General features: G+C 43.4%; 1 protein-coding gene across 1 annotated transcript in view; it reads left to right on the top strand.

Moving 5' to 3' along the window:
* The window catches only part of slc35g1 (solute carrier family 35 member G1), a 45401-nt gene extending 20161 nt beyond the window's left edge, over positions 1 to 25240 (top strand). The window contains exons 2-3 of the mRNA XM_078566006.1: positions 15642 to 15822; positions 21010 to 25240. Of these exons, the coding sequence (XP_078422132.1) occupies positions 15642 to 15822; positions 21010 to 21793 (965 nt within the window). The 3' untranslated portion in view covers positions 21794 to 25240. The remainder of the gene's footprint in view (positions 1 to 15641; positions 15823 to 21009) is intronic.
* The last annotated feature ends 1579 nt before the right edge of the window (positions 25241 to 26819 follow it).

Genomic DNA, 26819 nt, shown 5'->3' with positions numbered 1-26819 from the left:
CCAATTCACCCCCATAACTCCCTTACCATCTCTATTGATTAGAATTTAAACCCCATATCTATAGCTTCACTTCTCCCTTGTGCCCATAATACTGCTGCAGGCCTCATAGCCACCTTTCAAATGTTGCGTCAGCTATTCAACTGTGATAGCCAAGTGGGTTATGGGACACTCACTGATGCCTTTCCCTCTTTCTAGCAGGACAACTGGAGGCAAAGAAGCTAACCAGAGGGGACAGGTACAACTATACCTCCTAACCCCCATAGAGGAGATGGTGTTGGCCATTAATGAGATGCCAGTTGCTGAGGCCATGGCCAGCATTGGGGCTGAAACCATTGAAGATGACATCCTCATCCTAATCCAATTTTTCCACATCCCACCGCCCTTTCATCCCCCACTATCTTCTGATGTACAAGTCGCTGATGGTGTAAGCATATGCCTTCTTTACTTTGTCCCCAAGTGCTCCCCATACCACAACCTTACCCTTTATACCCAGCCAGGCAGTGGAGGAATAGCAAGAAGAGAGTGATGATAAAGATACCGTCACACTTTTTGTTATACTTGCAGCCATCTGCTCAGATATGATATCGCACGTAAGTTAGATGATGGGATGTACACACATTGAGACACTGGGCATATGTACACCGAGGGTAGGTGCCAGCTTGTTAGAGGGCAAAGTTGCACTCAGGTTCCCCTGCAGAGGACTTGGATCATTATTTTGATGGGGAAGCTCATAGAAGAACGCTGAGTATGCATAACGAAATGCTTGGTGCATTGGGAATCCTCCCAGATAATATGCAGTCAATATCAAGGAGCATGGGAAATTCTGGTACCAACTTGGCAGAGGGTTTTGCATAGACTTTAGAGACTACCTTTGCTAGCGTGGAAGTAGTGGCCAACTCTGTTTACACACTTATTGATCTAACCGTGATGCTGCATCTGATGGCTAACATCTCAGCTTTCGTTGCAGCACAAACGGCAGTCACTCAATGCCTAGGTACTGCAGTGGAGTACCAGACTGCTATCATGCAAGGTTAGGTTGGTGCCATACAAGCTCAGACTGCTAGCATCATGGCTATTGATTACAGAGTGCAAAAGGGATTTTCAGGATGTTATAGCAGTACAGTGATCTGTTCTCTAGGTTAGTAGGATTGCTGAGGCAGAGGAGTGGCAGTGCCTCCCTGGACCATGAGCCTGCTGTCCTCTGTCATGAAGTAGGTATTTGCCTTCCCACTACTGCCATTCTGCCTGTGCTTTTGCTGTGGCCTGTCAGCTAGACAACCCAAACTGCTGGCACCTATGTCGAAATGGTGCAGTTCGCAGCTGGAACTTCTAGCTCAGAGCTGCGCAGGGTTGCCCACCAAGGCCACCTGCAGTCTCCTCAAAGAGAGTCGTCAGCCTTCTGCCAGCCATATTACAGCCACTGAGGTAGCACAGGTGTAGGAGTAACTAGGACAGGAAAAGGCAGACAAAAGACAAGCACTAAGGGAATGCACAAGGGAGATTTGTTGACTTTTGTATGCATTATGGAATTATTTGATAAATTGTGTGTTTGTTTGTGGTGGCTTTTATTTTTGCACTGTGGCCAAGAGGGCACTGCGGTAGTCAGTAACAGAGGGAAGATAAGAAATTTTGACTGTTGGTGAATGGGGGAATTGGGTTGTGGTTACTGGTATTGCATGTGGATAAGTTCTTCATGGACAGCCAACCAGAAAGGGATTGTCTAGGTTGCCTCTTCCCTTCCTCGTGCTTCTGTTCCACAGATGCTTGCCGTAGAGCTGGTGGCAAGGATTGTGCTCTCGTGGTGCGGTTGTAGCATCCTATGCTACACCATGGGCTTTAACACCTGTTCTGCCAAGTATTGCAGGGCTCATCCAGAGTAGTCGAGGCAGTGGAAGTTTTGTTTCAGTATGCCTATAATCTAATCTGGTCTAGTATTTCACATGGTAGCGTGGCTTTCATTGTATGCATGCTGCCCATGTATGTGAGTTGTGCACATGTCATGAGTTGCTATCCCTTGTCACCCTGTAGCCACCATTAGTTTGCTATAGTGGCTCAAATGCAGTTGGCACGGTGAACTGCTGTCAGGATACTGGGCATTGACCTGCATGATTCAGTGCCCATGGTCACACACCAGTTGGATGTTGATGGAGTGAAATCCCTTTCAGTTCCAGTATAGGGCAGAATTGACATGTGGTGTCCAAAAAGCAGTGTGTATGCAGTCAATGTTACCCTGCACCATGGGAAAGTCTGCAATCCTAACAAAGCCATGTACATCTCTCTGTAAGAGAGAATGAAGTGTAGGTGGCTCTCATTGAGTAGAAAGTTTCAGTGACCTCCAGTGTTCTCTGTAAATCGCCCGGCCATGCAGCAACCCAAAAGTCTGGTTCGGGCCATGTGCAAGTTGGCCCTATTAAATTGCTGGGCATGTATGGGTGTGAAAAAAATTAACATGGCTGTGCACTTAAATAAATCACCACACTCCAAAGAAAATAAGGAGGAATGCTGGTGATTTCCTTTACGTGACAGTGGCAAGCAAACTGACATGTTGCAGGTATCTCAAGCTTGAACCTGGAAGGAGCCAGACACTTCAGTTCAAGGAGAGGCAGTGGTGTAGTGGTATTGTCGCTGGACTAATGATCCAGAGACCCAGAGCTCTGGGGACCTGAGTTGGAATCTTACCATGGCAAATGATAGAATTTAAACTATAAAAATCTGGAAATAAAAGTCCGATGATGAACCATGAAACTATTGTCGATTGTTGTAAAACCTCATCTAGTTCACTAATTATAGGCAGGAATTCCAGAAGAAAGTCTGCCATCCTTACCTGGTCTGGCCTACATGTGACTCCAGATCCACAGCAATGTGGTTGACTCTGAAATGCTACACCACTCAGTTGTATCCAAACGCTACGAAGTCTATAAGGAATGGAACCGGACGGACCACTCAGCATTGACTTAGGCACCAGAAACGACAACGACAAATTCAGCCCTGTCAACTCTGCAAAGTCCTCCTTACTAACATCTGGGGGCTTGTGCCAAAATTAGGAGAGCTGTCCTACAGGCTATTTGAGCAATGCCCTGACATAATCCTACTCATGGAATCATACCTTACAGTTAATGTCCCAGACACCACCATTACCATCCCTTGGTCTGTCCTGTCCCACCGGCAGGACAGACCCACAGAGGTGGCAGCACAGTGGTATACAGTCAGGAGGAAGTTGCCCTAGGAATCCTAGACATCGACTCCGGACCCCATGAAGACTCATGGTGTCAGATCAAACATGGGCAAGGAAACCTCCTGCTGATTACCAGATACTGCTTATCCACCCACCCTCCCCCGCCCCACCTCAGGTGATGAATAGGTGCTGCTCCGTGTTGAACACCACTTAGAGGAAGCACTGAGGTTAGCAAGGCAGGATGTACTCTGTATGGGGGACTTCAATGTCCATCATGAAGAGTCGCTCAGTAGCACCACTACAGACCAAGCTGGCCCAGTCCTAAAGGACATAGCTGCTAGACTGGGTCTGTAGCAGGTGTTGAGGGAACCAACAAGAGGAAAACATACTCTAGCTCATCCTCACCAACCTGCCTGCTGCAAATACATCTGTCCATGACAGTGTCAATCAGAGTGACCAGCACACAGTCCTTGTGGAGAAGAAGTCTCATTTTCACATTTGTGGATACCTCCATCATGTTGTGTGGCACTACCATCGTGCTAAATGGGATAGATTTCAAATAGATGTAACAACTAAAACTGGGCATCCATGAGGTGCTGTGGGCCATCAGAAGGAGCAGAATTGTATATAACCGCCATCTGTAACCTCATGGTCTGGCATATGCCGTACTCTACCATCACCCCCAAACCAGGGGATCAACCGTGTTTCAATGAAGAATGCAGGAGGGTATGCTAGGAGCAGCACCAGGCATACCTAAGAGTGAGATGTCAACCAGGTGAAGCTACAACACAGGACTACTTGCATGCCAGATGGCATAAGAAGCTGGCGATAGACAGAGCTAAGAAATCCCACAACCAATGGATCAGATCTAAGTTCTGCAGTCCTGCCATATCCACTCTTAAATGGTGGACAATTAAACAACTCACTGGAGGAGGAGGCTCCACAAATATCCCCATCCTTAATGATGGGGGAGCCAAGCACAGTGCAAAATGTAAGGCTGAAGCATTTGCATCTTCTTCAGCCAAAAGTGTCGACTGGATGATCCACCTCAGCCTCCTCTGGAAATCCACAGCATCACAGATGTCATTCTTCAGCCAATTCAATATACTCCATGTGATATCAAGAAACGGCTGAAGGCACTGAATACTGCAAATGCTATGGGCCCTGACAATATTCTGGCAATAGTACTGAAGACTTATCACAGTATCTCTCAGTGCAGAAGAAGGCCTTTTGGCCCATCGACTCTGCACCGACACGTGGGAAACACCTGACCTACCTACCTAATCCGATTTACCAGCACTTGGCCCATAGCCTTGAATGTTATGATGTGCCAAGTGCTCATCCAGGTACTTTTTTAAAGGATGTGAGGCAACCCACCTGCACCACCCTCCCAGGCAGCACATTCCAGACCGTCACCACCCTCTGGGTAAAAAAAGTTTTTTTCCTCTCATTTCTCCATCCACCCCCACCCCCCAAAAATCTCCTGCCCTTCACCTTGAACTTGTGTCCCCTTGTGACTGACCCTTCAATTAAGGGGAACAGCTGCTCCCTATCCACCCTGTCCATGCCCCTCATAATCTTGTACACTTCAAACAGGTTGCCCCATATTCTTCTCTGCTTCAATGAAAACAACCCAAGTCTATCCAACCCCGTCAGCTGCTTCATCAATGACTTTCCTTCCATCATAAGGTCAGAAGTGGGGATGTTCACTGATGACATGTTCAGCACCATTCATGACTCCTCAGATACTGAAGCAGTCCATGTCCAAATGCAGCAAGACCTGGACGACATTCAGGCTTGGGCTGACAAAGTGGCAAATAATATTCACGCTATACAAGTGCCAGGCAAGGACCATTCTCAACAAGAGAGAATCTAACCATCGCTCCTTGACATTCAATGGCATTACTATTGCTGAATCCCCCAACTAGCAATATCCTGAGGGTTACCATTGACTAGAAACTGAGCTGGACTAGCCATATAAATACTGTGGCTACAAGAACAGGTCAGATGCTAGGAATCCTGCAGCAAGTAACTCTCATCCTGACCCCACAAAGCCTGTCCACTGTCTACAGGGCACAAGTCAGGAGTGTGATGGAATACTCTCGACTTTCCTGGATGAGTGTAGCTCCAACAACACTCAAGCTTGACACCATCCAGGACAAAGCAGCCCACTTGATTGGTACCCCATCCACAAACATTCACTCCCTCCACCATCGATGCACAGTGGCTGCAGTGTGTATCATATACAAGATGTAGTGGAGCAACTCCCCAAAGCTCCTTAGATAGCACCTTCCAAATTCATGATCACTACCATCTAGAAGGCCAAGGGCAGCAGACACATGGGAACACCACCACCTGGAAGTTTCCCTCCAAGCCACACACCATCCTGGCTTGGAAATATATCACTGTTCCTTTACTGTCACTGGGTCAAAACCCTGGAACTCCTTCCCTAACAGCACTGTGAGTGTACCTATACCACATGGACTGCAGTGGTTCAAGAAGGCAGCTCACCACCACCTTCTCAAGGCAGTTGGGGATGGGCAATTGACGCTGGCCTAGCCAGTGATGCCTAGATCCCATAAATGAATAAAAACAAGTTCATCATCGCAATTCTGTTCACAGCCACTAGCAATGCAATCCTTGCCCTGCTCTGAGGCTGCCAATCATGGTGTGTCTTTGGGTGGCTCCCTGAACACCCTGAGCAGATCTGGATTCCTACTGAGTCCTCCTTTCCCTCCCCCACCCCTGCCTTGTTCTTTGTTCCCTTGATTGTTTCTCCAAGATTCTGTGTATTCCAAGAGGAATGCCTACTTGTGCACCTATGGCTAGGAGCAACTGTTTAGTGCAGTAGTCTTAAAGTCAGCAAAAGCTTCTTCAGCATTTGCCACACTACTACTTGTAGAATTTAGGCTACAAATTCATCTGCCCCTATTTCTGGGTGTAGGGAGCCTACGATTTGCAGCATGCCCACATCTGTTCTGATTGAGGTGGATAAAACACAAAATTGGTGTTCACACATCTGATTTCAACGCAGGAACCTACACACGTCGATGCCTAATTCCAGGTGGTCAACTATGTCAGGCTATGTGACCACTGACATTCTGCCCTCTCTTTGGCAGAACAAAGTGACACACCATGGATCCGAGCAGAGCAAATTTGGAAAGGGACAACGTTGCTTGCATCTCTTGAGCACTACAGAACAGCTAGTCTCAGCATCATGGTCATAGAGTCATAGACTCATTTATGGACAGAAGGAGGCCTTTCATCAATGATCATGCTGGTTACAATGGTATCTGTAGCGTCCCAGCATTGCTAAGAACATTGAGGATAATGGCGTCTTCCAATTTATTCCTTCTAAGCTTTCAGGTCACCCTTGTTCTGCTATCTGGCATTATGAATAAGCTGCTGATGGTGTGATCATGGATCTCTTGCTTTCCACCCCGCTCCCTTTTACATCAACCATTCCATTCTAGGTTCCTGCTTTCAGATATCCAAGAACTGTCACCTGCCTAGCCTTAACAGCCCAAGGAGGAGAGATCAATAGCAAACCAGCCTTGAAGAGGGTCTCGTCACTTGATCTGACATTCGCAGCCACCAGCTCAGATACTGGCACTGCACGTTCCTTGGACGTTAGTATAGAGTTGGGATCAGCATGTGTTGAGCAATATGGGTTGGGCTGCATACAGGTTGGGATAAAGGATGTTTTGTTTGCTAGCTTCCTGGAGGGTGAGGTGGCAGGCACGTCCTGTTGCAGAGGACTCTGATCAACATCTCAATGGGGTAGCATAGCATATGTGGAAGTGCTAATGGGCATGCGCACCAAGATGCAGGCTTGCCAAGACAGCTTCTTGTCGAGTAGCATTCTGAGTGCAGACTCAATCTCAGACTAATATTTGTGTTATGGTTTACAAGTTCAGGTGCCATGTTAATAGGGGAGTTAGTGATTTCTTACACTTCCTCGAATACAAAATCAGTAAGTTAACATTTATACAATCAAATAATTTACAGCATAGGAGGAGGCAATATGGCACCCTCACTGGCTCTATGGGAGAGCTGATCTCTTAGTCAAATTTCCCTTCCATGTTCAAATTTAATGTTTCTTTTTCAGTATTTATCCATTTCCTATTTTGTGGTGTCTGTTTTTAACCACTGTTTCTGATAACAGTCCATATTCCAACAATGCTCTGCAATAAAATAAATCTCCTCCTTTTGTGCTTTTAATTTTATGATTTTTGATTATCTTAGTAAAATCCTCCATTCTGAACACCCCTCAGACCTCCACTTAACTGTCTCTGCTTTAGTGAAGAGTGGGGCTTGAGATTCAAGTGAAGTCTGCTGCATTGATTTTCTGCCACTGACACATGATTAATGGCATAAGACAGGAGTGTGATGGAATGTTCTCCACTTGCCTGGTTGAGGGTCTGTGTGTGTGGGACTTAATTGAATTAAAGGCAGCTACGTTAAAAGCAGCTGATCTGAATGTTTTGATGTAATGGAAGATGAGATAGGTTTGAAATGTTAAGTAGGTAAACATAGGTGTAAAGGGAATATTTGCATTTTTAAATAGACCAGACTAGTTTGAATTCAAAAGAGGGAGTGAAATATTACACCTAGCCGGGTGAATTTAAGAAACAGTGTGCTTACTTTTCCCAAGATTACTGGTAAAATTGGTATTACGATAGATTTTTATTATTAGAGGTGCAGTCCAAAGACATAGTGAAACAATGGGAATTTGCATTTATAGGGGAAAATATGTGTAAAGGAGTGAAGGCTGTGTGTAAGGATAGGCATTCTAAAACCTAACAAGTGTGAAAAGACTACAGCATCTAAGCCTCAAGTTGCTGTCTACAAAGAACTGAAGTTATAAAAACTCACTTTGAATTCAGTTGTTCAGGGTATCATGTTTCTTTGCCTGGGTCTTTAAAATCTGTGTCTTACTGTTGCCTTAACGAAAGTAACTTGGAGTTAGATTAACTAGGGGATTTAGAAGTTATCATAGTAATTTGTAGATCTACGTATGTACTTAATATAATTTCTTCTATTAATAAAGGTTTAATTTGGTTTTGTAAGAAACCTATAAGACTCAGTGGTCTTGTTACTACTGAATTCAAGGACCGCATCTCAAAATTTATACAAATTGCAAAACAGTTGTGGTAGTTGTTTCAAGTTTCCATTTGGGACTTGAGCAGCTCAGCATTTACCATTGGCTGTGCCGTAACATTGAGTGCGGCTCCAACAACACTCGAGAAGCTTGACACCATCCAGGACAAAGCAGCCCGCTTGTTGGGTACCTTAAAACATTTGCTCCCTCCATTATTGATGCACGGTGGCAGCAGTGTGTACCATATACAAGTTGCACTGCAGCAACTTACCAAAGGTTCTTTAATACAACTTCTAAACCCACAACCGCTACAAGGTCAGCAGATGTATAGGAACCATGACCTTCACATTTCCCTTCAAGTTGCAGACCTGGGAATATAGTAACAGGAGTAGGCCATTTAAAACCTTGAGCCTGTTCCGTTATTCCATGAGATTATGGATGACCTACATTCTAACTCCATATACCCATCTTTAATACTATTTGACTAACAAACATCTATAAATCTCAGTTTAAAATTAACAATTGATCCAGCATCAATGCCATTTGTGGAAGAGCATTCCAAATTTCTTCTTCTCTTCATGTGAAAAAGTTTTTCCCGATTTCATTCCTGAAAAGTCTGGCTCTAATTTTTACTTCTGCCCCGAGTCCTGGTTCCCCAACCGGTGGAAACAATTTCTCCCAGTCTAGCCTATCTATTCCCATAAATTTTAATCAAATTAACAGTTAACCTTCCAAATTCCAGGGAATACAACCCTAATTTGGAATCCATCCTTGTAAGTGTTGGTGCTGTTAGTGTGGTGCGCAGAGCAGCTTGCAGTACTCTTACAGTATTCTTGCCAGCAATTTTGTATAGCTAAAGCACGGCTTGTATTCCCTTGTATTCTACTCCGCTAAATATAAAGGACCACATTCCAGTAGCCTTTGATTATTTTATGTACATGTTCATGATGTTTTAATGACCTCGGCCCAACCATCTTCAGCTATTACATCAATGACCTTCCTTCCATCATGAGGTCAAAAGTGGGGATGTTCACTGATGATTGCACAATGTTCTGCACCATTTGCAGCTCCTCAGATACTGAAGCAATCTGTGTCCAAATACAAGAAGATCTGGACAATATCCAGGCTCAGGCTGAAAAGTGGCAAGTAACATTTGCACCCCACAAGTGCCAGGCAATGACCATCTCCAACAAGAGAGAATCCAACTGTTGCTCCTTGACATTCAATGGCATTGCCATCGCTGAATCCCCCACTATCAACTTCCTCGGGGGTACCATTGACCAGAAACTGAACCGGACTAGCCTTATAAATAATGTGGCAACAAGAGTAGGTCAGAGGCTGGTAATATTATGGAGAGTAACTCACCTCCTGACTCCTCCAAGCCTGTCCACTATCTACAAGGCACAAGTTAGGAGTGTGATGGAATACTCTCCACTTGCCTGGACGAGTGCAGTTCAACAACATTCAAGAAGCTCGACCCCATCCAGAACAAAGCAGCCCGCTTGATTGGCGCCACATCCACAAACATTCACTCCCCCCACCATCAACGCAGAGGCTGTTGTGTGCCATCTGCAAGATGCACTGCAGGAACTCGCCATGGCTCCTTAGATAGCACCTTGCAAACCCACGACCACTACCATTTCGAAGGGGTGGGCAGCAGATGCATGGGAACGCCACCACCTGGAAGTTCCCCTCCTAGCTACACACCATCCTGACTTGGAACTATATTGCTGTTCCTTCACTGTCGCTGGGTCAAAATCCTGGAGCTCCCTCCCTAACAGCACTGCGGGCGTACCTACACCACATGGACTGCAGCAGTTCAAGAAGTCAGCTCACCACCTCCTTCTCAAGGGCAATTAAGGATGGGCAATAAATGCTGTCCTAGCCAGCGATGCCCACATCCCATGAATGAATTTAAAAAAAGCCTGAACCCTCAAGACCTATGCTGTTTCTAGTTTTTCACTATTTAGAAAGTAGTATCTTCATTCCTTTGTTTATACCTTACTGACTTGGAATTGTTTCTTCAGTGTTCCTGGGTCAAACTCCTGGAACACCCCACCTACAACACTGAGGGTGTGTCCACACCACATGGACTGTAGTCGTTCAAGAAGGCAGCTCATCTCTTTCTCAAGGATAATTGGGGATAGGCAATAAATGCTGACCTTGCCATGTCCCATGAATGGATAAAAAAAAACATTGGGACATCCTAGGGCTGTATGATGCTATATAAAAATGCATGATATTTTTGTTTCCTAATGGGTTTGTTTATGGGAATGTCTTTGGCACTGTATATGATCTATTGAAGTCTGAAAATTGTTAGGGGGAATTCAGTGGAAATACAGTTGAATATAGGAACTAAAGTTTGTGATGATGAGTTTCTCAGTGTAGAAATTAATGTCTAGCCTGAATCACGAATGGATTATTAATCTGTTTATGACAACTTCGAACTTGACACACCCCACCCATATCACACTTAATTAAATAATTTATCAGAACTTGATTCACTACACTCCTGAATAGTTACGTCGCTGTTATGCTATTTTTCAAGTGCATTAATATAATTAGATTGACAGCCTTTTAATGGACATAAGGTGATAGGAACACCTTTTCGTCCGCCATGTTTACTGCAAGGTGCCAAAAGGTTCAGCTGTTCAACTGCTTAACCCAATACAGGACCAAAACTCACTTTAAAATACGCAAAACTTATACTAAATATCAGCTATAAAGATGACATGAGAGGATTTGGGAGAATTGTGTGCAGAAATATTGAGGGAGGATTTTGAGTAAATGACTTGTGTCCTTGAGCAGCTGTTTTACTGTAAGACATTGATGTAATTTGTTTCAAACACAAATGATTATGGGCAAAGCCTTTAGTTTTCAAGACATTAAGTATTGCTCTCCATAAAGATGCAGATATGAAAATTACTAGAATGTTTTAGAAACTGCTTGTAAAAAAACATTACAAGAAAAATACTGCACTTAAAGCCTGATTACTGAATAAGGGGTGCAAGCAAAAATATTGATGTCACTATAACCAATGAACTGAAGATGGGTAAATGGGGTTGAGGGATGACTCCAATGGTTTCCATGAATAGGTCTATTAAGATGGGTGGAGATGAAACCTTGTTAGTAAGCAAAACCTAACAGCTGAATAATTAGGAGGAAAGGGAGTCAGCAGAAGTAATGATAATGAGGCAATGTAACCCTTTGGTGGTTCACTGTGGATGGTTATGTTGTAAGCTGCTTAATAGAGAATGGAGAAAGATGCAATTGATGATTGTGGGGAATTCCCAAGAGTGGTTGAAACGATGAGTCGTTTCCTTGAGTGAATTTGAGCCTGCTGTTTAGTGCAAGTTAAGACAGGAAATTGGTGCAAATATGTATTGGGAGTTAACCAGAATTGATTTAACAATTGTAAGTACATGAGCACCTGGATTGAGTATCCAATTTCGCATTTGTTGAAGACTATGGAGGAGGATAAAACAATCAGTGTAAGATTTTAGAACAGCCTTCGGGGTCATGAACAATTCTAGAATTTTTTTCAGGTCTGTCATTAGGGGTTTTAAAAGCAGGAATATATGGGGCTACAAAACGCTATTTCAAACCAGATGAGCCTTCTCCAAACTCACAAAGGGAAACCACAGTTCACTGCCAATATCTCTCGAGCAGTTTTTTTTCCCGAACCTGAAGAGACTGCAGAAATGTGAACGCTTCAGTGGAGTACTGAGGGAGCACAGTCGTATTTGGGTGACGTATTAAATCAGGATTTCAGCTGCCTTCCTGGGTAGAAATTAAAGGCACCCCTCAACGAAGACCTAAAGAGTTCTGTCAGTTATCTGGCCAACAATTATCTCTCAAATAATGTCACTAAAACATACCCATCCTTCATTTTATTGCTTTGTTGGTCCTTGTGTGCCAAGGTGTTCCAGTACAACTACAAAATTGGCATCAACCCAGCAAAGTGGAAAATTGCTCAGTTATGTTCTGTGCACAAAAAGCAGGACAAATTCAACCCTGCCAATTACTGCTATGTCAGCCTACTCTTGTTCATCAGCAAAGTGATGCAAGTTGACGGTGCTATCAAACGGTACTTACTCAAACTTGTTCACCGATGCTCAGTTTGGATTCCTTCAAGGCCACTCAGCTTCTGACCTCATTACAGCCTTGGTTCAAACATGGACCAAAGAGCTGAACTCCCGAGGTGAGGTGAGAGTGGCTGCTCTTGACGTCAAGGCCACATTTGAATGAGTGTGGCATCAAGGAGCCCTAACAAAACTGAAGTCAATGGGAATAAGGGGGGAAAACTCAGCTGGTTGGAGTCACAAAGGAAGATGGCTGTGGTTGTTGAAGGTCAATCATCTCTGCCCGAGGGCATTACTACCTCAGGGTAGTGTCCTAGGCCCAACCATCTTCAGCTGGTTCACAATGACCTTCCCTCCATCTTGAGGTCAGAAATGTTCGCTGATTGCACAATGTTCAGCACCATTTACAACTCCACAGATACTGAAGCAGTCGATGCCCATATAGACCTGAACAACATTCAGGCTTGGGCTGATAAGTTGCAAGTAACATTGCCTGGCACTTGTGTGGCACGAATGTCTATCTCCAACAAGAGATAATCCAGCCACCTCCACTAAACATTCCGTGGCATTACCATCACGGAATCCCCTACTATCAATGTCCTTGGGGGTTACCATTGAGTGGAAACTGAACCGGACTAGCTATTAAAATACTCTGGCTACAAGAGCAGGTCAGAAGCTAGGAATCTTGCAGTTAGTAACTCTCCTCCTGAATCACCAAAGCCCGTCCACCATCTACAAGGCACAAGTCAGGAGTGTGATGGACTACTCCATTTGCCTGGATGAGTGCAGCTCTATCAACACTCAAAGCTGGACACCATACAGGACAAAGCAGCCCACTTGATTAGCATCCCATCCACAAACATTCAGTCCCTCCACCACTGATGCACAGTGGCAGCAGTGTGTACTATTTACAAGATGCATTGCAGCAACTCAGCAAGGCTCCTTTGACAACAACTTACAAACCTGAGGACAAGGGCCTCATGCATGGAAACGCCACGCAAGTTCCCCTCCCAAGACACGCACCATCTTAACTTTGAACTATATCACCATTTCCTCGCAGTCGCTGGGACAAAATCCTACTCCCTCCTAAATATCACTCTGGTGTACCTACACGATATGGATGCCAGCGGTTCAAGAAGGCAGCACCTTCTCAAGGGCAGTTAGGGATGGGCAATAAAATGCACGCCTAGCCAGCAACACCCACCGCTCAAAAATATATTTCTAAAATGGCTGCTGCATTTCAACAGTGGCTACAATCCAGAAGTCTTGGATTGTTCTCAAGTTATGAAAAACACTTTTAGTATCTTTCTTTCCTTCATCCATCCCCCCCTTACTTCCCTCTGTTCCTTCCTCCTAAAATGGTTGACATTATTACATTCTACGATGTTTGCTCTATCCTATGCACCGTACAATCCAATATGGCTATTTGCCACTCCTTGCACTGCCGAGGGTTTCAACAAGACAACAATCCCCAAATCACTTGACTGTTATATACTGCAGAGAAAGACAGGTTAGCTCTAAACTGTAAATAACTTCAACAGACACACAACTGAGATGCTCCCTGAAATTCTTTTTGAAATTTTTGGACTGGGTTCAGGATCATTCACCAGTATTTGTTAGATATCTTGCTTATTGCAACTGTTCCGTATTCACTACTTGAAGTCGGTTTTGTAGCAGTTATTGTGCAATGAGCTTTATTAGTAACATGTTAAAGCCTCAATTGGTAGAATCGTAGAAACCTATAGCACAGAATGAGGTCAGTTAGTCAGTCATGCCTGTGCTAGCTCTTTGAAAGCACAGTTATACATAGACCCACGTCGCCGCTTTTTGTCTGTAATGGTTCCTCATCCTCGAACAGCTTTCCAACTGAATAAAGCATTCCCAAGTCCCCTCTAGATCTTTTTCTAATAATTTTGAACCGACCCCTAGTTATTGACCCAATTGCCAGAGGGAGTAGTTTTTCTCTATCTACTGTTATCAAAATCTTTAATCTTCTAAAACTTCAACAGGTGGCCTATTAACCTTCTCTGGTCCAAGGAGGACAATCCTCATCTTTCTTCATAACTGAAAGCCCTCATCCCTGTTCTGCTAAAACTCCTTTGCGTCCTTTCTAATGTCTTTATATCCTTCCAGAAGTGTGGTGCCCAGAATTGTTCACAATACCCAAGCTGTGGCTGAACCAATGATTTAGAAAATTCTAGCATGGTCTCTTTGCTTTTTATATTTTATCTCTTTACTTATTAACCTAGATATAGAGCTTCATAGAAATTTACAACATGGAAGGAGGCCATTTGGCCCATGTCTGCATTGGCCAACAAGCAGCTATCCAACCTAATCCCACTTTCTAGCCTTGGTCTGCAGCCTTGTAGGTTATAACACTTAAGGTGCATATTAAAATACATTTTTAACTATTATGAGAGTCCCTGCCTCTTCCATCCTTTCAGAGTTCCTGATGATCTTCACCCTCCTGGGTGTAAAAAATTCCCCTTGAATCCCCTGTAAGCAGCCTACCCATTACCCTAAAATTGAGGGGGCCGGGTTATGGACCCCTCAATCTGGGGAAATAGGATCTTCCTATCCACTCTACCTAGACCTGTCATAATTTTATGTGCTTTGTTTAGGTCGCCCCTCAGTCTTCTCTGTTCCAAAGAAATATGTTAACATTTACATCATTTTTTAAATATAAAACTCTTACATAATGAAAAAGTAGCAGGAACTTTGTTAACTCAAGTTGAGACAAACTGAGTTCATAATGCAACTTCAGTGCCAATGCTAAGTGGTTTCAGTGTAGCTCAGAGACCAGAACGAAACCAGTGAGAAGCCAAGACACACTCGACACACCATTGGATTTGATCCCATATGGAATGCAAGTTGGAACAGATTAGGTCCTTGCACCCCATGAGCACTTTCAAACTTAACTTGGAGTTGATTTTAAATGTTACAAGTGTGAATGTGTCTGCCTGTACCCACAAAAGATTTACGTTTTACTGGCTGGTAGGTGAGCTCTGAGCAGGAGAACTGGAATTCGAGTTGGGTAGCAGGTTTGAGATACTGCCTAACTGGCATCTCTATAAATGTACTGTAAGGCTACTATTTTAGAAGGTACACAATAATGTAGGTGAGGTTAGACAGCGTGTGAGGAGGCTCGTGTGGAACACGAGCAGCAGCACAGACCAGTTTGTTCCTGTTCCTGTGCTTTTAATTCAGTGATCCACTTATACTGTTAGTGTTGTGTATTTATTGCAAAAACATTTTGGTCCGTTTGTTTTCTTTTTCCTTGCAGCAAAACAGAAGAAGCGTGAATGGGTGTGGCTCGGATTATGCTATGTCTTGTTATCCTGTGTGTTCTTTTCAGTCACTTCACTCTTGGTGAAGAAGGTTAAAGGCATTCATGCTCTGGAAATCAGTGGGATTCGATGCTTGTTTCAGTGCCTGTTTACATGGCCTGCCATTATATACAGTGAGTAAGTACAAAATAGACATCCTGTGGCTTGTATATGTGTGTATTATGTTTGAAGTTATCATTAGCATAAAGTAATGCATATTGTTATGGCACAGCCATTGGTAAATGCTGAATTCAAATCCCAAAGGGAAACTTGAAACAACTGCCACAACTTGTTTTGCAATTTGAATTAATTTTGAGATGAGTGCCTTGAATTCAGTAGCAATAAGACCACCAAGTCTTAGAGGTTTTTACAAAACTAGATTAAACATTTTACCAGTAATCTTTGGGGAAAATGAACACTGTTTCTAAGCTTCGCCTGGCTCGGTGACACGTTTCTCTCCTTTGAAAACAATCTAGTCTAGTTTATTTAAAAATGCAAATGCCCTTTTTGTACCTTCCCCACGTTTACATCAAAGCCTTCAGACCAGCTGCCTTTAATCCAATTAACACTCTCTCATACACACACACAGACACACAGATACCATTATTTTACAATAAGTTCCTACAACATTGAGAATTATTATATCTTCCTGACAATATATGTAGAATACTCTATATAAGAAGCAATGTGTCACTAGTGCAATAACTATTGTAATGAGCATGTTATTTTTACAACCCTCAAGATTCCATAAATTATCAAACTGTCCTTTACTAGTAATATAAATATTTTAATACTTGTTTGCCTATATTGTACATTTCCGTGAATCAAATTCAACCAATTTGGTTAGCTAAGAACTAAGACTAGCTGCTAAAGCAGAATTTTTGTTTTAAACTGTTGGCATCTTTGTGTAATGTTCCTTTAGACAACATGATTACAGTTACAAACAGGTAAAACATAATTTTTGTTCTATCTTGTATGTAATGCAAAGCTCTCCTGATGCCTTCATTGGGTAATTGTATTTTAATCTGTGGTACTGAACCATTCAGCAGAGTAGATGTTGTTTATTGGGATAACACCTTGGCTTAAATATTGTAAACAACCTCGAACTAAGCACTTACTGCTAGACCTACAATAAGAGTCTGGCAACTCGCAGGAATATCTATTGAGTGATTGGGTACCAATGGTCTAGGCTAACTCTGTCCATCTTTAAACATTCTATTATCCTGTCAGTTCAATGCCAAAGATATGGACTAAACAACAGTAATTTTAGTATTTAAATTAAGGCTGTCATTAAGTACCTGCTAATTGGTGGGGACATTCAAAACTGGAGACCACAACAGAAGTAAATATATTCAAGTAAAATCTTCCTAGAGTTGCTTATTTTCTTACTTGAAAAGAGAACAGCAAGGTACGTCATCGGGTCAAAGAGGAGCATCAGGGAAGAATTTAATTTGATTATACTCTTATTAAGCTACTTCAATTTAATACAAAATAATTTAATATCTTAAGAGACAGCTTATCCCTGCTAGATCTTAACCTGCAGACAGCTTCAAATGTTTCCAGTCCTGGATTTTGATCATCTTGGGTCAGATTTTGACTTGTTCACTACAACTCTCACTTTCCCAAAAGGCCCTTTTGATCTTTAAGCCATTTTTGGACTTTTGAATGTCTCGTTAGGTCCTGATAATGATTACAGAATAACTCCAATAACTCACTGCTCTGATCACTGCACCCTTTATCCCAATCCAACCATGATGATGAAAGTCATTAAAATGTAGCTATATATCAAATGCTGAAATATTCAGCAGGCCTGTAAGCATCTGTGGAGAGAGAAATGGAGATAACGTTTCAGGTTTGTGACCTTTCATCATAACTGGAAACCTGTTACAGGCTTAAAGCAAATAAGCAAAGGAAAGAAGGGAGCAGATGAAAAAACAAAATGGAAGTTGTGTGGTAGGGAGGAAGACAGGAGTAATTTAATCAACAGCAGGATCATTACCAGAACATGTGGCCTGAAAAAGCGGGAGCGGCTATGATCTAAATTGTTGAACTCGATGTTGAGTCTGGAAGGCTGTAAAGTGTCTAATCAAAAGACGAAATGCTGTTCTTCAAGCTTTCATTAAGTTTCATAAAACAGTGCGGAGGTCAAGGGTGGAGTGGGATAGAGGATTAAAATAGTAGGCAACTGGAAGCTCAGAGTCACACTTATGGGTTGAATAGAGGAATTCAGCAAAGCAGTCACCCATCCTGCATTTAATCTTCCCAATGCCGGGGAGACTGGATTGTGAGAAGCAAATACAAAATGCTAAATTGAAATGAGTAGAAATGATTTCTGTTGCACCTTGAAGGAGTATTTGGGGTCCTGGACAGTGGGAAGGGAAGTGGTGAAAGGAAATCCACTGCATGGAAGATACCATAGGAAGCCCAGTGGGGTATTAGTGGTGAGGGAACAGTGGACTAGGGCGACACAGAGAGACCAGTCTCTTTGGAATTCTGAAATGGGAGGGGAGGGAAAGATGTGTTTTGTGGTGGCATTGCACTGGAGATGGCAAATAAACTACTGGAGTTCTACTGTAATGTTCTTGCAATCATATTTACAGATTGGCTTGTCTGTGGAAATCTAAAGACAAATTAATTATTTTTAAAAAGAATAGAACTTCCCAAGAAAGCTGGCCCCTGAACTCTGTTGAAAATGCACAGTTCAATACCGATATCCTCCAGTTAATTTTCTTGAGAAACTTGGCATTTGCAGAGCAGTGCTGAGGGAGTGTTGCATTGTTGGAAGTGGCATCTTTCAGTTGAGATGTTAAATCAAGGCTCTGCTGCATTCTCAGGTGAACATAAAAGATCTCATCACACTATTTCTAGGAATTCTCCCTAGTGTCCTGGCCAATATTTATCCTGTAATCAGTATTACCTTTCAAAAGAATACATTTGACCATTGCTGATTGTGGGACCTTGCTGTATGCAGTTTGGTTGCTGCACTTCCCAAAACAGCAACTGTACTTGAAAAGTAACTCATTGACTCTAAAGCGATTTGGGATGTCCTGAGGTTGTAAAAGGAGTGTGCAAATATTTTTCTTTTTTTCTCTCTCGCACTTTCTTTTGCTCTCTTTTCCTCTCTTTCTCTACTAATGGACTAGTTGAGTCTGGGAGTAATAAAGACATGTTTGAGAGCTTCATCAGCACATGGGCTGAAGTAGGGTCATGGACTAAAGGGACTGGTTTTGCCTATTTAACTGGGGAGGAACTTACAGCTCATCCAAAATTGAATTTTGAACAATACCAAGGTAATGGGAGGGATGAAAGTGGTGTTACATATATGGAGCTGGGTGCCATCAGCATACATGTGGAAGCTGGCCTTATGATGTTGGAAAGGTACAGCACGTAAATGAGTAATTGGGAGGAGCCCAAGGACAAACCTTGGGGACTCCAGACGTAATTGTGCAATAGTTGCCATTCAGAGTCTAGCAATAAACCTACATTATTGCTCCTTCAAGTTTGTGGGAAACTCAGTTGTTTGTAGCTTCTTTTACTGTTTTGGTCTATCATATTCTACAAAATTGGCCCATTGAAAGGTACCTTTCTAGGGGGACGTTTTCACTGGTTGCACAAAGCAGAAATGCCTCAAAAATTAAAGGTAATCTTAGTGCCTTGTACTGCTCCTCATCCAGCTGACACCACTCTGAAAGGGGCCTACTGTTAGGCTTCACATAGAACACCTATTTGCAAATTGGGGTCCTGCAACACATTTAGGACGCTAATCACCATTTTGGGAGGCACCTAGGTGGAAAATGCAGTGTGCAAACTCTGCCCGATTTTATACAACAGGGAACAAAAGCGGTAGCTCTAAAGCTACTATTATTGGACCAGGTCACTGAATTTCTCCTCCAGGCTTTACAAGAATAATGTGCACCATTGCCATCTCAACTAACCTTCCACACCACTTTCTCTGCACTTGCCCTCCCACTGGGCCGACCCTGCTGTTAGGCCAAAGCCCAGAGTCATGGTGGATGCCTGTTTCCCAGTGCAAACTGCAGGTGGCATGGTTGTGAGGCTGTAGATGGACGGTTCCTCCTTCCAGTTCCATCAGGTGCTCCACCAGTCAAACCCTCCCCTGACAGTTAAAATCTCCCCTCCCTGGTGTCTGCTGCTGTTATTCTGCAGTACTCAGAAGCACCACATGGTGGGGCAGATTCCTTCTTGTACCAGAGCATATTTTTAGAATGCCAGACTCTGATAGCAGTTCACATAGGCCAGGATTTTACAGCCCCTCCCGCCTGGCAGGATATTACGGTCCTGCCTAACTGAATGCAGATTTAAATGGCTCGTCGTATCTGTGAGGGGGAGAGACGCTGCGTTGGGGTCACAAAATCCTGGACATAGTCGTTATAGCACAGAAGGAGACCATTCGTTCCGTGAGTTATTCAGAAGTAAGGGCAGAAATTTCTGTCTGACATGCGGGGGGGGGGGGGGGGGGCCGCACGTCAGCGTGTAAAATGACGCAGGATGACATCAGGCAGAACTCCTGATGTCACCCCGCATCATTTCCATTTTCAGGTCGGCAGGGGCACAGCGAAGTTAGCTGTGCGCCTGTCAACGGCCTATTGAGGCCATTAATAAACCAATTTGGGTAATTGACAGGGCTGCCCATTGAACCTTAGGGTTGGCGGGTAGGCAAGGAGCCCTGGCGGTCTTAAGAAAAAGCATGAAACCTCATCTATGGGCAGGATGAGGTTTCATGAGGGTTTTTAAATATTTAATAAAGGTTTGAGTAAAAGTGATGGACATGTCCCAACTCGTGTGACAGTGTCACATGAGGGGACATTTCGGGGATATTTTTTAAACGTTTGTCTTAAAATTTTAATTCCGAGGCGACCTCCCTGAGGCAGCACTTAGCCTCAGATGAGTGCACGCGAAAGAGCTCACTCCCGGCTGAGGGAATCCCCCCTGCCCGCACATGGAGCGCATCGCGCTTCCTGGTGGACATCACGCTGGGCGGGCCTTAATTGGCCCGACCACTTAAAATGGCAGCACGCCCCCAATTGGGGGCACCTATCGGAGGCGCATCTGCCTGCGCCCGCTCGTGCACTCCCCCTCCAGTGAGGGGAAAAGTTTTCCCTACCTGTTTATTCGTTCCAACAGCTGGCAGGGGCAATTTAGGAAAATCAGCCCTGGCAAGTATAGCTAAGCCAATAAATATTTACCATCTAGTCCCTAACTAAATCAAGAAACTGAAAGTTTTAAATAAAAAAAGGTATTATGGATAAGAGAAACACCTGCACTAAATTTAAACACTTAAAAAAATCTGTTTTTTTTTTGCAGACTAGACTTGCTGGGACCAAAAGGTCGAAGAGTTTTGGTTCTCGTGCGAGGAATCTTTGGTTCTACTGCCATGATGCTGCTCTTCTATGCAATTCAACAGATGCCTTTGGCCGATGCCACTGTTATTATGTTTAGTAATCCGGTCTTTGTTACCATATTTGCATGGATTTTTCTGAAGGAAAGATGCAGTTGGTGGGATCCCATCTTTATTGTGTTTACTTTAACTGGGGTAATCCTTATTGCCAGGCCTCCATTTATCTTTGGCTCTCTCGCATCTGGAGTTGAAGTCGACTACAAGAATCGCATCAAAGGCACCAGCGCTGCTTTTGCAAGTGCAATCTGTGCAGCGCTGACTCTGATTGTGATCCGGAAAATGGGAAAATCCGTCAGTTATATGATTTCCATCTGGTACTACTCACTGATTGGATTAATTATGTCTGTGATCGTGGTCTCAGCCATTCAGGAATGGAGCCTGCCCTTCTGCGGAAAGGATCGAGCATTTCTAATCCTGATCGCCATCTGCGGAATAGGAGGGCAGATCTTTCTAACAAAAGCCTTGCAGATTGAGAAGGCTGGGCCCGTGTCTCTTATGAAGACCACGGAAGTGCTGCTAGCCTTTCTATTTCAGCATTTATTCCTCAATCATACCCCTAGCTGGTGGAGTTTGGGAGGAGCACTTTGCGTGACAGTTGGCACTACTGGAGTTGCTATCCGAAAATGGTGCAACCAGAAAGGCCAAGGAAAACAACGTTTGCGTGGTCTCAGAAGCTCCACTGAAATTTGAACGTAGTTGCTATGGAATGCTTAAACAACTTGTCAGAAAGTGAAAGGGTAGCTGCTGATCTGCTTTCTGAATACGTTGATTAAATATTCATACCCTTAACTAAGATTTTCTCAGGATGATACAGTAGTAAGGGCAATCATTTAAATTCAATTAAATCAAAAAAAAATTCTTTTAAAAATTAAATATTTTGTAATATTTTATACTTGTCCTTGACTGTTCTAGACCTATCTGGGTGCTGGCTGTGGCTCAGTGGTAATACTGTCACCTGTAACTCAAGAGGCTCATGGGATGTAGCATCCTTCCAGAGACTTGATTACATAATCTAAGCTGACACTTCAGTACAGTCTAGGGCGTGCTGCTTGTTGGAGGTGCCTTCTTGTGGATGAGACAATAAATTGAGGCCCGTCTTCCCTCTTAAGTGGCTACAAAAGATGCTACGGCACTGCTCAAAGGAGACCAGGCGACTTCTGGTATCGTGGTCAACATTTATCCCTCAATGAAAACAGATTATCTGGTAATTTATTGCTCTGCTGTTTGTGAGAACTAACTGTGTAAATGGGCTGCTGCCAATGACTATTCTTCAAATGTATATCATTGATTATGAAGCTCTTTGGGACATACTGAGGCCATGAAAGGCACTCTATAAATGCAAGTCCTTTCTTTCTTAGTATTCTGATGGAGCTCTTGAACAGCAGATGTGTGATGTTCTGTAAAACGTACAGAACTATTTAACCTTCTAAATGTTTGATGAAAGTAGATCCTTAAAAACAAACAAAACTTCAGTACTGCACAGGGGAAAGGATGAAATATAATGCAGCTGTAAAGGAACCAGATTAATTTTGTTCACACAATACAGCCGTTCTGCATACATCCAACTGTTATCCATCAACATATAAACGTACTGATTAAAAAAACTAATGGTTAAAGGTGCTAAACTTCTGCCTTCTGCAGCACATTCCAAACAGTAACCAGAACTGCTGAGTACACAGTTATGATGTTCCAGTTTTCTCCATATAAAACACCAAATGTCATCACAACAGTACAGCATACAACGCATTTGAAATAATCAGGCCACTGTGGTCCACATAGAAAAGGACTGTTGAATTTGCAAAAGAGTATGTCACTAGTTTTGGCCAATTCTGCAACTATCTTTTGTAGCAAATACGAAAATGTACACATGAAGGGCCAACGTTTAATATTGAATTAATATTTATACCTGAGCTGCAACTTAGTATGAATATTTATTTATTTCTTCTAGTGTTAAATAACTTCATTTCTTAGAACATGAGACAAAAGTTATTTTGTGTAAATTGCAATAATATATGCGGGTCTTAAAGGGTAAAAGAACTTAAGTCTTGTGCAATTGTTTTGCTGGTTTCTCCCCGCCCCCCACCCCCCCCCAATAATTTGAAGTGATCCTGCCAATGAGCTTGCAATGACCGGAAGTGATGTTTATCATACAGATGTTTAATACATTATATCAAATTCCCCTCTCCACTATTTTCAATGGACGTATTAATCCTTTAAAATAAGCAGCTAATTCCTCCATTAAAATAGCGGTGGGAGGAATTTGGTACGAGTTTGCTAAGTTGTTGCATGATAACATTTCCAGGCTTTGGTGTCTCGGACATAGTCTGCTATAAATTTATTCATTTATAGGCTAAACAAGAAAACAGAATTTAGCAGATAGAGGAAAAGTGTGTGATGAGCTTGTTAAGAAGAGCAAGATTCTAGGGCCTGAATTTTTCAGTTGGTGGGTGGGCTCGGTGGCAGGGGTGGGGGCAATCACAGAGCTGACCGCCACCCGCAATCGGCTCCGCGCTGACGTTTTACGTGGGTGGACCAATTAAGGCCCACCCAGAGTAAGATGCAAGCGGTAGCGCTCAGCGCTATCTGTGTGGGCGGGGAAAGGATGGAGAGTTGGGGCCAGCCCAATCTCGCCTCGGGGTGAAGCGCTATTGAAATAAATAGAAAAAAAATTTAATTGAACATGCCCCCTCATGTGACTGTGTCACATGAGATGGGACATGTTTTTATATTTCAGAAAATTTTATATTTGATTCATAAAAGCTTTAGGAAACCTCATCCCGCTCGTTGGTGAGGTTTCCTAAAAAACGTAAAGGCCACTTGGCCTTTTTGTTTGCCCACCAACCTTAAGGTTGGGCGTGCAGCATAAACAATGACACTAATTAATTTGTTAATGGCCTTAATAGTTATCGGCAGGCGCGCAGCCGGCTCCGGCGTGCGCCCACCGAACGAGAGAGCGTGATGACGTCAGGATGCACACCCGATATCATGGTGCACCATTTTACATGCCAACGTGTTGGGCCCGTCCCCTCATGCCGACTGAAAAATTTAGGCCTAGGATTCTGTAATCACTAAAGTTCATATTCATGCTGCCAAATATCCAGCCAGATAGAGTAATTGCACATTCTTTCATTGCCACAGTTTGTGGGTTAAATATCAGCGGTTAGTTTTCGGTGGATTTTGATGTCCATACTTTTTGACTGTTAAACTATTTACAGGTCTTATGAGTCAAAACTTTGATTTTCCACCATTATACTTTTTGAAAAAGCCATCACTAATCTTGAATTCCGCAAGGGATTTTCTCCAAGACAATTTAGCAGCTTATGAGAATATGAATTAGAAGCAAGAGTAGGCCACTTGGCCCCTGCTCATGGTTGATCTGATTGTGGCCTCAACTCCACATACCGCCTATCCCCGATAACCTTTGACTCCCTTGTTAGTCAAGAATCTACCTACCTCTGCCTTTAAAAATATTCATTGACCCTGCCTCCACCACTCTCTGGGGAAGAGAGTTCCAAAGACTTTGAGAAAACATTTCTTCCCCCTCCCTTTTATCTCTCATTCCTCTGATCTTGATTTTATGCTGCTCTCCATTCTATCCCCTGTATACCATTGCCCCTTTCACTGCTGTTGTTTAACCACCAGTTTTTATTTGTTTCTTGCTTGCCCAGCTGCCTTTTCCATTTTTTCGGCCATGCCATTTCTGCAAAGCTTCTTGTTACATGTGGCTTCAAACACTCTGCTCCTCCAATTCTGCCCTCTTGTGCATCCCCAATTTTCATCACTCCACCTTGGGCAGCCTTGTCAGTTACCTAGCCCTAAGCTCTGGAATTCCCTTCCTAAACCCCTCTGCCTCTCTACATATATCTCCTTTAAGTCATTCCTTAAAACCTGCCTCTTTCTCAAACTTTTGGTCACATGCCCTAGTAGCTTGTTATGTGGTTTGGTATCAGTTTTGACTGATGATGTTCCTGTGAGGAGTCTTCAGATGTTAAATGTGCTATATAAATGCAAGTTGTTGTCCTTCTCTAGCTCTCTCTCACTGTCTGATCCGCACACTGGTGCCCTTGGAGAAGGCATGTGTAGAATTGTGGACTCCCAATACTGGTGGACACTATAGGGAATATCATCCATTAACACTGATAAAACTGTGACTTAAAGTATGAGTTTATATAAACTTGATTAGATTTTATGGTTAATTATGAATGGTGTCACCTCCATCTGAGGGGCCACTGTACGGTTGCCTTTCTGTTAGTGACACTGTGGTGACTCAGCATCAATCTTATTGGTTGGTTCACTTTAAATTAGGCAGCTGAAGTCCCTCCACATTAAAAATTGCAATAGTTACATACAAAGGTTTCCAGCATTCACAAATGCATGCGGGAGAGTTATTGTGGGGGGGAGAAAGCTGATTTAAAAAATGCCTTGCTGTAAACTTTTGGAACGAGTAAGGTGCGCCTTTAGAGACTCAAGTTCATCAAATGTACCACATGTGCGGAATGACAGTCAGTGGTTTAGTTTTGGTTAGACACTGAGTCACAATGTATCCTCTGTTTAGTCATGCAGCTTCCAACAGACAGTGGGTAGAACATTACGCTCGGCATGTGGGCATGCACCCAACACGCCCGAGCGTGCGATGACATCCGGCATGCGTCCAGACGTTGTCGTGCAGTCTCGTGATACTTCATTTCGCAGGCGCGTGCTGGATGTGGCTGCGTGCCTGCCGATAGTTAAAAGGCCTAGTAAGGCCATTAACAATCTAATTAAATTCAAATTTATGCTGCCCGTCCAGCCTTACAGTTGGCGGGCAGGCAAAAAGGCCAAGCGGCCTTTACATTTTTTAGGAAACCTCATCCACAAGAGGGATGCGGTTTCCTAAAGCAAATAAACATATTAAATAAGAACTTTATTTTTGAATTAAAAACATGTCCCAGCTCATGTGATAGTCACATGAGGGGACACGGTTTATTAAATTTTTATTCTCTTCATTTTTTTTACACAGCGCTTCAATCTCCGACGCAGCTCCGTGCATCAGGGAGATTGAAGCGCTCTTTCTCGCTCATGTGCAAACTGCGCGCTCGGCCCGGCTCCCCCTCCTTTCTCCCCTCCGCCTCCTCCCACCCCCACAGGCAGCACTTAGCACTGCCGCTAGCGATCCACGCAGGGTGGGCCTTAATTGGCCCGCCTGCGTTAAATCGCAGTGCGGAGCTGATCGCGGGCAGTGGTTGGCTTCCCGACCGCCCTTGCCAATTACCCCTGCTAAGGACAAAATTCTGCCCATTAAATATATTGCCCAAACTGTTTCTTAGTAAGCTGTTAGACAATGAAATTTAACCTATAGTGGGTAAAGACTCTGCATCCATCAACTCAGTGGATCGATATATCACAGAATACGATTGCATAGTTTTCCTATTTTTGTGTTCTCCATTTGTGCCAGTAGCTGACACAGTGGAAGTTTTACTTCTTCCTGTTTCTCTAGACAAGATTTTTAGGATCGTGGGATTTCCCTTCCCACCATCTGAGGAGTCAGTGGTGAACACTTGGCCACTGATACTGGCTGCCCTGCAGTCATTTAATACTCCAACAAACATTATTTGACTGGAGATGGGGTTTCTGCCCCTCATTTGGGAGGAAGTCCCACCTCAGAGCTGTTGGCCCGTCTGGTTGGCAGGTCTCTAGCCCCAGCAGCTCCAGAAGCTATAGTGGATAGAACTGGGAC

This window comes from Cetorhinus maximus, chromosome 20, assembly GCF_964194155.1.
Source record: "Cetorhinus maximus chromosome 20, sCetMax3.hap1.1, whole genome shotgun sequence".
Lineage (NCBI taxonomy): Eukaryota > Metazoa > Chordata > Chondrichthyes > Lamniformes > Cetorhinidae > Cetorhinus > Cetorhinus maximus.
This window is presented reverse-complemented; position numbering and strand designations above follow the sequence as displayed.